The sequence below is a fragment of the Lissotriton helveticus genome, chromosome 10 (genome assembly GCF_964261635.1).
Source record: "Lissotriton helveticus chromosome 10, aLisHel1.1, whole genome shotgun sequence".
Taxonomy (NCBI): domain Eukaryota; kingdom Metazoa; phylum Chordata; class Amphibia; order Caudata; family Salamandridae; genus Lissotriton; species Lissotriton helveticus.
Window position 1 is genome coordinate 1,217,755,779 of NC_136071.1, and position 15,777 is coordinate 1,217,771,555.

Genomic DNA, 15,777 nt, shown 5'->3' on the forward strand with positions numbered 1-15,777 from the left:
CTATGGGATTGTATCGCAAGCCCCGTCCATTCATAGGGGAACCACTGGACACTCTACACGGTACACACTCATAGAACACTATGGGATTGTATCGCAAGCCCCGTCCATTCATAGGGGAACCACTGGACACTCTACACGGTACACACTCATAGAACACTATGGGATTGTATCGCAAGCCCCGTCCATTCATAGGGGAACCACTGGACACTCTACACGGTACACACTCATAGAACACTATGGGATTGTATCGCAAGCCCCGTCCATTCATAAGGGAACCACTGGACACTCTACACGGTACACACTCATAGAACACTATGGCATTGTATCGCAAGCCCCGTCCATTCATAGGGGAACCACTGGACACTCTACACGGTACACACTCATAGAACACTATGGGATTGTATCGCAAGCCCCGTCCATTCATAGGGGAACCACTGGACACTCTACACGGTACACACTCATAGAACACTATGGGATTGTATCGCAAGCCCCGTCCATTCATAAGGGAACCACTGGACACTCTACACGGTACACACTCATAGAACACTATGGGATTGTATCGCAAGCCCCGTCCATTCATAAGGGAACCACTGGACACTCTACACGGTACACACTCATAGAACACTATGGGATTGTATCGCAAGCCCCGTCCATTCATAGGGGAACCACTGGACACTCTACACGGTACACACTCATAGAACACTATGGGATTGTATCGCAAGCCCCGTCCATTCATAGGGGAACCACTGGACACTCTACACGGTACACACTCATAGAACACTATGGGATTGTATCGCAAGCCCCGTCCATTCATAGGGGAACCACTGGACACTCTACACGGTACACACTCATAGAACACTATGGGATTGTATCGCAAGCCCCGTCCATTCATAGGGGAACCACTGGACACTCTACACGGTACACACTCATAGAACACTATGGGATTGTATCGCAAGCCCCGTCCATTCATAGGGGAACCACTGGACACTCTACACGGTACACACTCATAGAACACTATGGGATTGTATCGCAAGCCCCGTCCATTCATAGGGGAACCACTGGACACACTACACGGTACACACTCATAGAACACTATGGGATTGTATCGCAAGCCCCGTCCATTCATAGGGGAACCACTGGACACTCTACACGGTACACACTCATAGAACACTATGGGATTGTATCGCAAGCCCCGTCCATTCATAGGGGAACCACTGGACACTCTACACGGTACACACTCATAGAACACTATGGGATTGTATCGCAAGCCCCGTCCATTCATAAGGGAACCACTGGACACTCTACACAGTACACACTCATAGAACACTATGGGATTGTATCGCAAGCCCCGTCCATTCATAGGGGAACCACTGGACACTCTACACGGTACACACTCATAGAACACTATGGGATTGTATCGCAAGCCCCGTCCATTCATAGGGGAACCACTGGACACTCTACACGGTACACACTCAAAGAACACTATGGGATTGTATCGCAAGCCCCGTCCATTCATAGGGAACCACTGGACACTCTACACGGTACACACTCATAGAACACTATGGGATTGTATCGCAAGCCCCGTCCATTCATAGGGGAACCACTGGACACTCTACACGGTACACACTCATAGAACACTATGGGATTGTATCGCAAGCCCCGTCCATTCATAGGGGAACCACTGGACACTCTACACGGTACACACTCATAGAACACTATGGGATTGTATCGCAAGCCCCGTCCATTCATAAGGGAACCACTGGACACTCTACACGGTACACACTCATAGAACACTATGGGATTGTATCGCAAGCCCCGTCCATTCATAGGGGAACCACTGGACACTCTACACAGTACACACTCATAGAACACTATGGGATTGTATCGCAAGCCCCGTCCATTCATAGGGGAACCACTGGACACTCTACACGGTACACACTCATAGAACACTATGGGATTGTATCGCAAGCCCCGTCCATTCATAAGGGAACCACTGGACACTCTACACGGTACACACTCTACACGGTACACACTCATAGAACACTATGGGATTGTATCGCAAGCCCCGTCCATTCATAGGGGAACCACTGGACACTCTACACGGTACACACTCATAGAACACTATGGGATTGTATCGCAAGCCCCGTCCATTCATAGGGGAACCACTGGACACTCTACACAGTACACACTCATAGAACACTATGGGATTGTATCGCAAGCCCCGTCCATTCATAGGGGAACCACTGGACACTCTACACGGTACACACTCATAGAACACTATGGGATTGTATCGCAAGCCCCGTCCATTCATAAGGGACCCACTGGACACTCTACACAGTACACACTCATAGAACACTATGGCATTGTATCGCAAGCCCCGTCCATTCATAGGGGAACCACTGGACACTCTACACGGTACACACTCATAGAACACTATGGGATTGTATCGCAAGCCCCGTCCATTCATAGGGAAACCACTGGACACTCTACACGGTACACACTCATAGAACACTATGGGATTGTATCGCAAGCCCCGTCCATTCATAAGGGAACCACTGGACACTACACGGTACACACTCATAGAACACTATGGGATTGTATCGCAAGCCCCGTCCATTCATAAGGGAACCACTGGACACACTACACGGTACACACTCATAGAACACTATGGGATTGTATCGCAAGCCCCGTCCATTCATAAGGGAACCACTGGACACTCTACACGGTACACACTCATAGAACACTATGGGATTGTATCGCAAGCCCCGTCCATTCATAGGGGAACCACTGGACACTCTACACGGTACACACTCATAGAACACTATGGGATTGTATCGCAAGCCCCGTCCGTTCATAAGGGAACCACTGGACACTCTACACGGTACACACTCATAGAACACTATGGGATTGTATCGCAAGCCCCGTCCATTCATAAGGGAACCACTGGACACTCTACACGGTACACACTCATAGAACACTATGGGATTGTATCGCAAGCCCCGTCCATTCATAAGGGAACCACTGGACACTCTACACGGTACACACTCATAGAACACTATGGGATTGCATCGCAAGCCCCGTCCATTCATAAGGGAACCACTGGACACTACACGGTACACACTCATAGAACACTACGGGATTGTATCGCAAACCCCGTCCATTCATAGGGGAACCACTGGACACGCTACGGTACACACTCATAGAACACTATGGGATTGTATCGCAAGCCCCGTCCATTCATAAGGGAACCACTGGACACTCTACACGGTACACACTCATAGAACACTATGGGATTGTATCGCAAGCCCCGTCCATTCATAAGGGAACCACTGGACACTCTACACGGTACACACTCATAGAACACTATGGGATTGCATCGCAAGCCCCGTCCATTCATAAGGGAACCACTGGACACTACACGGTACACACTCATAGAACACTACGGGATTGTATCGCAAACCCCGTCCATTCATAGGGAACCACTGGACACGCTACGGTACACACTCATAGAACACTATGGGATTGTATCGCAAGCCCCGTCCATTCATAGGGGAACCACTGGACACGGTACACACTCATAGAACACTATGGGATTGTATCGCAAGCCCCGTCCATTCATAAGGGAACCACTGGACACACTGCACGGTACACACTCATAGAACACTATGGGATTGTATCGCAAGCCCCGTCCATTCATAAGGGAACCACTGGACACTCTACACACTCATAGAACACTATGGGATTGTATCGCAAGCCCCGTCCATTCATAGGGGAACCACTGGACACTCTACACAGTACACACTCATAGAACACTATGGGATTGTATCGCAAGCCCCGTCCATTCATAAGGGAACCACTGGACACTCTACACGGTACACACTCATAGAACAGTATGGGATTGTATCGCAAGCCCCGTCCATTCATAAGGGAACCACTGGACACTCTACACGGTACACACTCATAGAACACTATGGGATTGTATCGCAAGCCCCGTCCATTCATAGGGGAACCACTGGACACTCTACACGGTACACACTCATAGAACACTATGGGATTGTATCGCAAGCCCCGTCCATTCATAAGGAAACACTGGACACACTACACGGTACACACTCATAGAACACTATGGGATTGTATCGCAAGCCCCGTCCATTCATAGGGAACCACTGGACACTCTACACGGTACACACTCATAGAACACTATGGGATTGTATCGCAAGCCCCGTCCATTCATAGGGGAACCACTGGACACTCTACACGGTACACACTCATAGAACACTATGGGATTGTATCGCAAGCCCCGTCCATTCATAAGGGAACCACTGGACACTCTACACAGTACACACTCATAGAACACTATGGGATTGTATCGCAAGCCCCGTCCATTCATAAGGGACCCACTGGACACTCTACACGGTACACACTCATAGAACACTATGGGATTGTATCGCAAGCCCCGTCCATTCATAGGGGAACCACTGGACACTCTACACACTCATAGAACACTATGGGATTGTATCGCAAGCCCCGTCCATTCATAAGGGAACCACTGGACACTCTACACGGTACACACTCATAGAACACTACGGGATTGTATCGCAAGCCCCGTCCATTCATAGGGGAACCACTGGACACTCTACACACTCATAGAACACTATGGGATTGTATCGCAAGCCCCGTCCATTCATAAGGGAACCACTGGACACTCTACACGGTACACACTCATAGAACACTATGGGATTGTATCGCAAGCCCCGTCCATTCATAGGGGAACCACTGGACACTCTACACACTCATAGAACACTATGGGATTGTATCGCAAGCCCCGTCCATTCATAAGGGAACCACTGGACACTCTACACGGTACACACTCATAGAACACTATGGGATTGTATCGCAAGCCCCGTCCATTCATAAGGGAACCACTGGACACTCTACACGGTACACACTCATAGAACACTATGGGATTGTATCGCAAGCCCCGTCCATTCATAAGGGAACCACTGGACACTCTACACGGTACACACTCATAGAACACTATGGGATTGTATCGCAAGCCCCGTCCATTCATAGGGGAACCACTGGACACTCTACACGGTACACACTCATAGAACACTATGGGATTGTATCGCAAGCCCCGTCCATTCATAAGGGAACCACTGGACACTCTACACGGTACACACTCATAGAACACTATGGGATTGTATCGCAAGCCCCGTCCATTCATAAGGGAACCACTGGACACACTACACGGTACACACTCATAGAACACTATGGGATTGTATCGCAAGCCCCGTCCATTCATAAGGGAACCACTGGACACTCTACACGGTACACACTCATAGAACACTACGGGATTGTATCGCAAGCCCCGTCCATTCATAGGGGAACCACTGGACACGGTACACACTCATAGAACACTATGGGATTGTATCGCAAGCCCCGTCCATTCATAAGGGAACCACTGGACACTCTACACGGTACACACTCATAGAACACTATGGGATTGTATCGCAAGCCCCGTCCATTCATAGGGGAACCACTGGACACGGTACACACTCATAGAACACTATGGGATTGTATCGCAAGCCCCGTCCATTCATAAGGGAACCACTGGACACTCTACACGGTACACACTCATAGAACACTACGGGATTGTATCGCAAGCCCCGTCCATTCATAGGGGAACCACTGGACACGCTACGGTACACACTCATAGAACACTATGGGATTGTATCGCAAGCCCCGTCCATTCATAGGGGAACCACTGGACACTCTACACGGTACACACTCATAGAACACTATGGGATTGTATCGCAAGCCCCGTCCATTCATAAGGGACCCACTGGACACGCTACGGTACACACTCATAGAACACTATGGGATTGTATCGCAAGCCCCGTCCATTCATAAGGGAACCACTGGACACTCTACACGGTACACACTCATAGAACACTATGGGATTGTATCGCAAGCCCCGTCCATTCATAAGGGAACCACTGGACACGGTACACACTCATAGAACACTATGGGATTGTATCGCAAGCCCCGTCCATTCATAAGGGAACCACTGGACACTCTACACAGTACACACTCATAGAACACTATGGGATTGTATCGCAAGCCCCGTCCATTCATAGGGGAACCACTGGACACTCTACACGGTACACACTCATAGAACACTATGGGATTGTATCGCAAGCCCCGTCCATTCATAAGGGAACCACTGGACACTCTACACACTCATAGAACACTATGGGATTGTATCGCAAGCCCCGTCCATTCATAAGGGAACCACTGGACACTCTACACAGTACACACTCATAGAACACTATGGGATTGTATCGCAAGCCCCGTCCATTCATAAGGGAACCACTGGACACTCTACACGGTACACACTCATAGAACACTATGGGATTGTATCGCAAGCCCCGTCCATTCATAAGGGAACCACTGGACACTCTACACGGTACACACTCATAGAACACTATGGGATTGTATCGCAAGCCCCGTCCATTCATAGGGGAACCACTGGACACTCTACACGGTACACACTCATAGAACACTATGGGATTGTATCGCAAGCCCCGTCCATTCATAAGGAAACACTGGACACACTACACGGTACACACTCATAGAACACTATGGGATTGTATCGCAAGCCCCGTCCATTCATAAGGGAACCACTGGACACTCTACACGGTACACACTCATAGAACACTATGGGATTGTATCGCAAGCCCCGTCCATTCATAAGGGAACCACTGGACACTCTACACGGTACACACTCATAGAACACTATGGGATTGTATCGCAAGCCCCGTCCATTCATAGGGGAACCACTGGACACTCTACACGGTACACACTCAAAGAACACTATGGGATTGTATCGCAAGCCCCGTCCATTCATAAGGGAACCACTGGACACTCTACACACTCATAGAACACTATGGGATTGTATCGCAAGCCCCGTCCATTCATAAGGGAACCACTGGACACTCTACACGGTACACACTCATAGAACACTATGGGATTGTATCGCAAGCCCCGTCCATTCATAGGGGAACCACTGGACACTCTACACACTCATAGAACACTATGGGATTGTATCGCAAGCCCCGTCCATTCATAAGGGAACCACTGGACACTCTACACGGTACACACTCATAGAACACTATGGGATTGTATCGCAAGCCCCGTCCATTCATAAGGAAACACTGGACACTCTACACAGTACACACTCATAGAACACTATGGGATTGTATCGCAAGCCCCGTCCATTCATAGGGGAACCACTGGACACTCTACACGGTACACACTCATAGAACACTATGGGATTGTATCGCAAGCCCCGTCCATTCATAAGGGAACCACTGGACACTCTACACGGTACACACTCATAGAACACTATGGGATTGTATCGCAAGCCCCGTCCATTCATAAGGGAACCACTGGACACTCTACACGGTACACACTCATAGAACACTATGGGATTGTATCGCAAGCCCCGTCCATTCATAAGGGAACCACTGGACACTCTACACACTCATAGAACACTATGGGATTGTATCGCAAGCCCCGTCCATTCATAAGGGAACCACTGGACACTCTACACAGTACACACTCATAGAACACTATGGGATTGTATCGCAAGCCCCGTCCATTCATAAGGGAACCACTGGACACTCTACACACTCATAGAACACTATGGGATTGTATCGCAAGCCCCGTCCATTCATAAGGGAACCACTGGACACTCTACACACTCATAGAACACTATGGGATTGTATCGCAAGCCCCGTCCATTCATAAGGGAACCACTGGACACTCTACACAGTACACACTCATAGAACACTATGGGATTGTATCGCAAGCCCCGTCCATTCATAAGGGAACCACTGGACACTCTACACACTCATAGAACACTATGGGATTGTATCGCAAGCCCCGTCCATTCATAAGGGAACCACTGGACACTCTACACACTCATAGAACACTATGGGATTGTATCGCAAGCCCCGTCCATTCATAAGGGAACCACTGGACACTCTACACAGTACACACTCATAGAACACTATGGGATTGTATCGCAAGCCCCGTCCATTCATAGGGGAACCACTGGACACTCTACACGGTACACACTCATAGAACACTATGGGATTGTATCGCAAGCCCCGTCCATTCATAAGGGAACCACTGGACACGGTACACACTCATAGAACACTATGGGATTGTATCGCAAGCCCCGTCCATTCATAAGGGAACCACTGGACACGGTACACACTCATAGAACACTATGGGATTGTATCGCAAGCCCCGTCCATTCATAAGGGAACCACTGGACACTCTACACGGTACACACTCATAGAACACTATGGGATTGTATCGCAAGCCCCGTCCATTCATAAGGGAACCACTGGACACTCTACACACTCATAGAACACTATGGGATTGTATCGCAAGCCCCGTCCATTCATAGGGGAACCACTGGACACACTGCACGGTACACACTCATAGAACACTATGGGATTGTATCGCAAGCCCCGTCCATTCATAAGGGAACCACTGGACACTCTACACGGTACTCACTCATAGAACACTATGGGATTGTATCGCAAGCCCCGTCCATTCATAAGGGAACCACTGGACACTCTACACGGTACACACTCATAGAACACTATGGGATTGTATCGCAAGCCCCGTCCATTCATAAGGGAACCACTGGACACGCTACGGTACACACTCATAGAACACTATGGGATTGTATCGCAAGCCCCGTCCATTCATAAGGAAACACTGGACACTCTACACACTCATAGAACACTATGGGATTGTATCGCAAGCCCCGTCCATTCATAGGGGAACCACTGGACACTCTACACGGTACACACTCATAGAACACTATGGGATCGTATCGCAAGCCCCGTCCATTCATAGGGGAACCACTGGACACTCTACACGGTACACACTCATAGAACACTATGGGATTGTATCGCAAGCCCCGTCCATTCATAGGGGAACCACTGGACACTCTACACAGTACACACTCATAGAACACTATGGGATTGTATCGCAAGCCCCGTCCATTCATAAGGGAACCACTGGACACTCTACACGGTACACACTCATAGAACACTATGGGATTGTATCGCAAGCCCCGTCCATTCATAAGGGAACCACTGGACACACTACACGGTACACACTCATAGAACACTATGGGATTGTATCGCAAGCCCCGTCCATTCATAAGGAAACACTGGACACTCTACACGGTACACACTCATAGAACACTATGGGATTGTATCGCAAGCCCCGTCCATTCATAGGGGAACCACTGGACACTCTACACGGTACACACTCATAGAACACTATGGGATTGTATCGCAAGCCCCGTCCATTCATAGGGGAACCACTGGCCACTCTACACGGTACACACTCATAGAACACTATGGGATTGTATCGCAAGCCCCGTCCATTCATAGGGGAACCACTGGACACTCTACACAGTACACACTCATAGAACACTATGGGATTGTATCGCAAGCCCCGTCCATTCATAGGGAACCACTGGACACTCTACACGGTACACACTCATAGAACACTACGGGATTGTATCGCAAGCCCCGTCCATTCATAAGGGAACCACTGGACACTCTACACGGTACACACTCATAGAACACTATGGGATTGTATCGCAAGCCCCGTCCATTCATAAGGGAACCACTGGACACTCTACACAGTACACACTCATAGAACACTATGGGATTGTATCGCAAGCCCCGTCCATTCATAGGGAACCACTGGACACTCTACACGGTACACACTCATAGAACACTATGGGATTGTATCGCAAGCCCCGTCCATTCATAAGGGAACCACTGGACACTCTACACAGTACACACTCATAGAACACTATGGGATTGTATCGCAAGCCCCGTCCATTCATAGGGAACCACTGGACACTCTACACGGTACACACTCATAGAACACTACGGGATTGTATCGCAAGCCCCGTCCATTCATAAGGGAACCACTGGACACTCTACACGGTACACACTCATAGAACACTATGGGATTGTATCGCAAGCCCCGTCCATTCATAAGGGAACCACTGGACACTCTACACGGTACACACTCATAGAACACTATGGGATTGTATCGCAAGCCCCGTCCATTCATAAGGGAACCACTGGACACTCTACACGGTACACACTCATAGAACACTATGGGATTGTATCGCAAGCCCCGTCCATTCATAAGGGAACCACTGGACACTCTACGGTATACCAGATTATTGGTGCATCATATGAAGAGCCAGCTTCCTAAACAGTCGCACTTTAGAACAGGTCCAAGTTGTGCTTAAGACAACTGCTCACTTGAGTAGAACAGATACAAACAAAGCCTTGCATCATCATACACAGATGGCTCTACTCCTCAGAGAGACGATGAGACGATGGAGTGACTGTTACCTGCTGCTTTCCGAAAGATCATCGTTCACTCCCTGGTTGAGCACCTCCTGCATTTCACTGGATTGGCCAACGACGTCCTCGGGAAGTTCATCAGTGCACTCAAGCTTGTCATCGTCGTCTTCTTCTAGCAAGTCATCGATCTGAAAAGGAACAGCAGTGTTAAAACATAACGCCTCTCCAAAACATATATGGTGCAGTGCTACACAATGCCAGATTAGCACACCCCCAATGTCTCCAAAAACAGTCCAGGCTGCAGCTTCCTCCTGCTAACAGCCTCATGTTTGAGCACATACTGCACGCGGCCGGCCCAACTGCATTTCAAACCTGCCCGTGACACAAACGTAAGAAACGCAGCCCGGGGATTGGAGGACTCTTCTACCGGCAAGAGGCGGTCTTCGCTGATGGAGTCACAACAACAAAGGATTTTGCCTGAACTAAGACTGCTGCCAGTTGAAGCTCAGCCAGCGTTGCATCAAGGGTGCACTTTAGGTATTCCCTAGTCCGAGGACATCTCTTACAAGGAACCCAAGACTCAATTTACCCCTCCATGCGAGCTTCAGTATTTGTAGAGTTCAATGCGGAAAATAAGTTTAAAATAAATAAATAAATCAGGATTACAAGCCATGACTGCACGTTTAGCCCAACACAGGTCAGCCAACAAGCTTAAGCACCACACATACAAAAGGTAAACCTTCTCACCTGTTCAGTGATCGAGCTTAAATCATTAGTAGATGAAAACTCATCCTCCTCCGCTTCAAAGAACTCAAAGTAGCTTTCCAGGAGCCATCCCACTATCCTGCTGACTGCATCTTGCTCGTTCACATCTTCCACATCTGTGTATATGCTAAAACAAAAACAGAATGCAATCAACTGGCCGTTCAGTGTATAATGACGACATAGGCACTCTGCCACCACCAAGAAAATGTTCTTTTCTCTGTTGCTGCAGGCTGCCTTGCTGCAGGTAAATGAGAAGTCCCGCTCAGTATGGGACCGCCCTGCTGCACATTAGTCACATTTATTTATTTGGCTTAAGGCCATAAAGGCATATACATGAAGTTAATAAAAAAGAAGTTACAGAAGCAATAACAAATAGCACTGTAAATAAGACCGGAATTGCGCTCCTTGCACAGGTCTTAATACTTTGAGCACCTTTTTAACAAACAATTGAGCATCTTATCGCCAAACTTGTGGGGAAGCTGCGCAGACCTGTTCGCGTACGGGGGTCGGGATGTTTACAGCCATTGACCTTGCTGATTGGATTCAGGAGAAGGGGGCAGAGACTGTTGGAGCTCGTAGCCCATATCATGCCGGCAGCAATGTGCGTGTGCAGAGGGCACGCCAAAGCCAAGCCAGTCTGTGCCAATCCGTGGCCGGGGGCCAGTCACCATGCCCATTTATTTTCTTACTCCTCAGTGGTGCGTAAAAAGCTGTACTCAATAAGCGATCAATTGGCCCCTATACTCTGGCTAAGCTGCAGAAGCGAAACCTCCCGCATGATAAGATTGTCGCTTCAGATTGGATTCAGCTGACTGAATCGATCATAGGTTCATCTATGAACCCCACTCCTCCCAAACCTAAACTGGACGACATCAGGGCCAGGCACCTCCACACCAGAACCATAGTCAACCACCAGATCCAAATCTTTCACCAACTCGACTGAATCCCCGGACATTTTATGGTTAACGGGAGCCTGGCTAACAGACGAATATACCCCAGAGATCCTAGCAGCTCTTCCTGAACGTTATTACCGTATCCAAATGAACATGCCCACAGACGAAATAGGAGTAGTAGCTGCTATAATTAAAAAGCATCTTAGGTTCTCAAGCCTACTACCATGTGTTAACCCTATGGTTGGCTGACTCCTCCCCTCATCTGCTCGGTGGTGTATAGACCCCTGGGCCATGTACAACACTTCCCACTACTCCCAGCAGACTCCATGTCAGCTTTAGTCATCGACCATAGAAAAATTCTGTTAATAGGTGCCCTAAAGGACAAGTTACTTACCTTTGGTATTGCCTAATCTGGTAAAGACATGGTCTAGCCGCAGATTCCTTACCTTAGAACTTTCAGGCATCAGGCTTGTGCCGGAAGATTTGATAGCAGTCCCCCTGTGCGCCGATAGGTGGCGTCGGTAGACTCTGCTTGACGTTGTAGGCATCTGCCTGGTCTTCATGACGTCGGTGTCGTCTATATAAGCCCATCTTGGCACGCTCACGTCCATACTTTCCACGACTTTCAACGCCAGAAGCGCAGAGCCATGAAGTGAGCATGGAGTGTTAAAAAAAATATATATATTTAAAATAGCGCTCTGAAGGGGGAACAGCCCGGACACTAAAAACTGATCCGCAGTGCAGGAAGGATGGGTGGATCGGTAAGGAATCTGCAGCTAGATCAAGTCTCTACCAAATAAGGAGTTACCGGAGATACGTAACTTGCCCATCTGATAGAGACATCTAGCCGCAAACCCCTTACCTTAGAAAAGAAACCCAAGCAATGCCACCCCCAAGGAAGGACTGCGGAAAAGTGTTAGACCAGAAAGTCCTGTATGAGCAAACGGCCGAAGAGGTATTCCCTATGGGCATGATTATACAGGCAATATTGTTTGGGAAATCTGTGCAGAGGGGCCAGCGTGGCCACCTGGCAGGTATCAAGCACTGGAACACCACGGTAGCTGCCTCATCTCTAGTGGAATGAGCTCCAAGGCCTTCAGGAGGCTGTTTCTTGGCCAAAGTGGATCTAATGTTTATGCAGAGGATAACCCGAGAGATGGTCCTTTTCTGCACTGCACGTCCCTTCTATGCTCCAAAGAACCCTACAAAGAGCTGGTCATCCACCCGGAACTCTTTAGCGTGAAAAACATCGAATGATAATGCTCGTTTTGTGTCCAGGCGGTGGAGACGTTCTTCTTCCTTAGAAGGCTGCACATGAGCAGACGGTGGGCAGGTGACAGATTGTTCTAGACGGAAAGATGGCACCACCTTGGCAAAAAAACGAGGCCCTGATGCGGAGCACTACTTTGTCCGGAAAGACAGTTGGGTAAGGAGGCTGAGAGGACGAGCCTGCAATTCAATAACCCTCCGGGCAGAAGTTATTGCCACAAAGGCGGCTGTTTTGATAGTAAGCAGTTGGAGGGGGTAATTGTGCAGTGGTTCGAAAGGTGCCACATCAATTGGTGAAAACCACATTAAGGTCCCGCTGGGGCATGATAAATGGTGAAGGGGAAACAAACGTGCAAGCCCCTTCAAGAATTTATGTACAATGGGAGATTTTTAAAAAATGACTTGCTCTGGCAAACGGAAAACAGAAAGGGTCGAAAGGTAACCCTTCAAAGTGTCCAGAGCAGAACCCTGCTGGGCTAAAAAAAACGAAAAGTATGTCAGAGGAAGGCAGACTGGGGACAACAGACCATTATGTACAACATTTACCATCTGCAGGAGTGAACCCACATTGGTGGAGGGACGCCTGGCTGCCAGAATAGCTTTACAGGCTTCAGGAGGAATGGTCAAAAGCTGTCAACTGCAGCCGCACAATGTCCAATCAAAGAGGCTGAGGGTGGACAGGTTCGGGTGGATCACCCTCTCTGCTGCTGCAACAGAACGTCAGAACTGATCGGAGGTTCGATGCTCCTCTGTGGAAGCTCTGACCAGTCCGGAGCAACAAGAATTCCTTGAGCACGGTCGTTCTTTATCTTCAGCCCGATGGATAGGATTGGTATGGGCAAAAATGCATTCGGGAGGCCTGCGCTCCACTCAAGACGAAAAGCGTCGCAGAGCGCTAGCCGCCTTGGAAACTCCAACGCACAAAACTGCTGACACTGCGCATTCTATTCGGAGCGGAGTAGATCTAACCAAGGCCCTCCCCACTGCTGAAAGACCTTGCGCCACCTCTGGCTGGAGATGCCATTCGTGATCAACTCTTTGAAGAATGGGGGAGTCAGGTCCAGGGACGTGGGGCTAGCTGGACCATTAATATAAATTCTAAGTACACAAATTGCCGGCCACACACTTACTCAAATCCTCTATTTTTGAGGGAACAAACCATAAGAGACTTCCTGGTTCGTTCGGGTATATCACTCAAACCCTTTTATTATTTGTTTGTTTTTTGTCTTTTTTTAAAGTATTGATGTATGAAAGGGACACCTTATCGTTTTGTACACCTTATATACAATTATTTACAATTTGCGATTATTTACAACACAAAAACATACACATACACATAACTAGTTGTATTATACAAAGTGAATTGCTCTGATATATATATATACACTCAAATATTCATACTATGAAGAAAAAATAATCCGTAATTCCATAAAGACCAGAGTCAAAAGTATAAACTTGATGACAATCATAAATCAATGAACTACAGTTGAATGTAGACAGTTCAAATGAGGAAAAATAGACTCCAAATTAATTCATTCAGTACATTCAACCAATAAATGGCTAATCTTTTTACGCCAACGCGTTTCGAATCCGGTATGTCAACTCTACGGATTCTCATCAGGGCTCTGTCTTAATACGGGATATCTGCAAGTGTATAAAATAAGACTTGTTTTAGCTACATTTTTGACAGTTGTTTAGCTTCCGACTACATTTAACTCGGATTCCTCATATTACCTGTTGAACCAGCAGCCGCCGGTCAAGGGTAAGGTATTAGTTCTGACTGAGTTTCTTTTCTTTTCGGGATCTAAAAACAAACGCAGGTATCGTGACCTGTTCTTGCTCACTTTTTAAGACCAGCATGGGGCACATATGTTATTAACATACCTTACTGGATCATGCTTCTGATCCTACGTTTCCACCAAATGGGAGTTAATTTTCAGTCTTGTATTACAGCCTGAAAATAATGAGAATAACGTTTTACGCACTTTTTATGCACAGACGGAGAGAGTATGGCACTCGTTGCTCTACTCGGCATACCTGCTCTGAGGGATTCCTCGCTTGGGCTGTTCGTGTGCTAATCGGTTGCAGCGGTAAACGCTTTCTGACCATGTGGGCACCGCTTTCCTCAATCCTTATTTGCGCTCGCTTTCCCTAGAGGAAATGACAGCGTTTTATTAGGTATCAGGGGCTACTGCAATATTAGTGACAAATCGAACCCATGTTAGCTCTAGACTTACTTGAAAAAGCTGTGACTCGGCATCTAGCTCTCATTCACTTAGTTTGGCAGCCATGTTGTAACATGGCTTTAGACCTACTTATAGCTACTTGCTTGGCGGCCATCTTAGAGTGGGGTCGCTAAAGAAAGCTCTCATTCACTTAGTTTGGCAGCCATGTTGTAACGTGGTTTTTGACCGACTTAAAGCTACTTG

General features: G+C 48.1%; 1 protein-coding gene across 1 annotated transcript in view; it reads right to left on the reverse strand.

The window, feature by feature from the left end:
* The window catches only part of FAM13B (family with sequence similarity 13 member B), a 333,002-nt gene that overhangs the window by 216,794 nt on the left and 100,431 nt on the right, over window positions 1-15,777 (reverse strand). The window contains exons 7-8 of the mRNA XM_078664100.1: window positions 11,169-11,313; window positions 10,470-10,609 (exon numbers count right to left, since the gene is read on the reverse strand). Of these exons, the coding sequence (XP_078520226.1) occupies window positions 10,470-10,609; window positions 11,169-11,313 (285 nt within the window). The remainder of the gene's footprint in view (window positions 1-10,469; window positions 10,610-11,168; window positions 11,314-15,777) is intronic.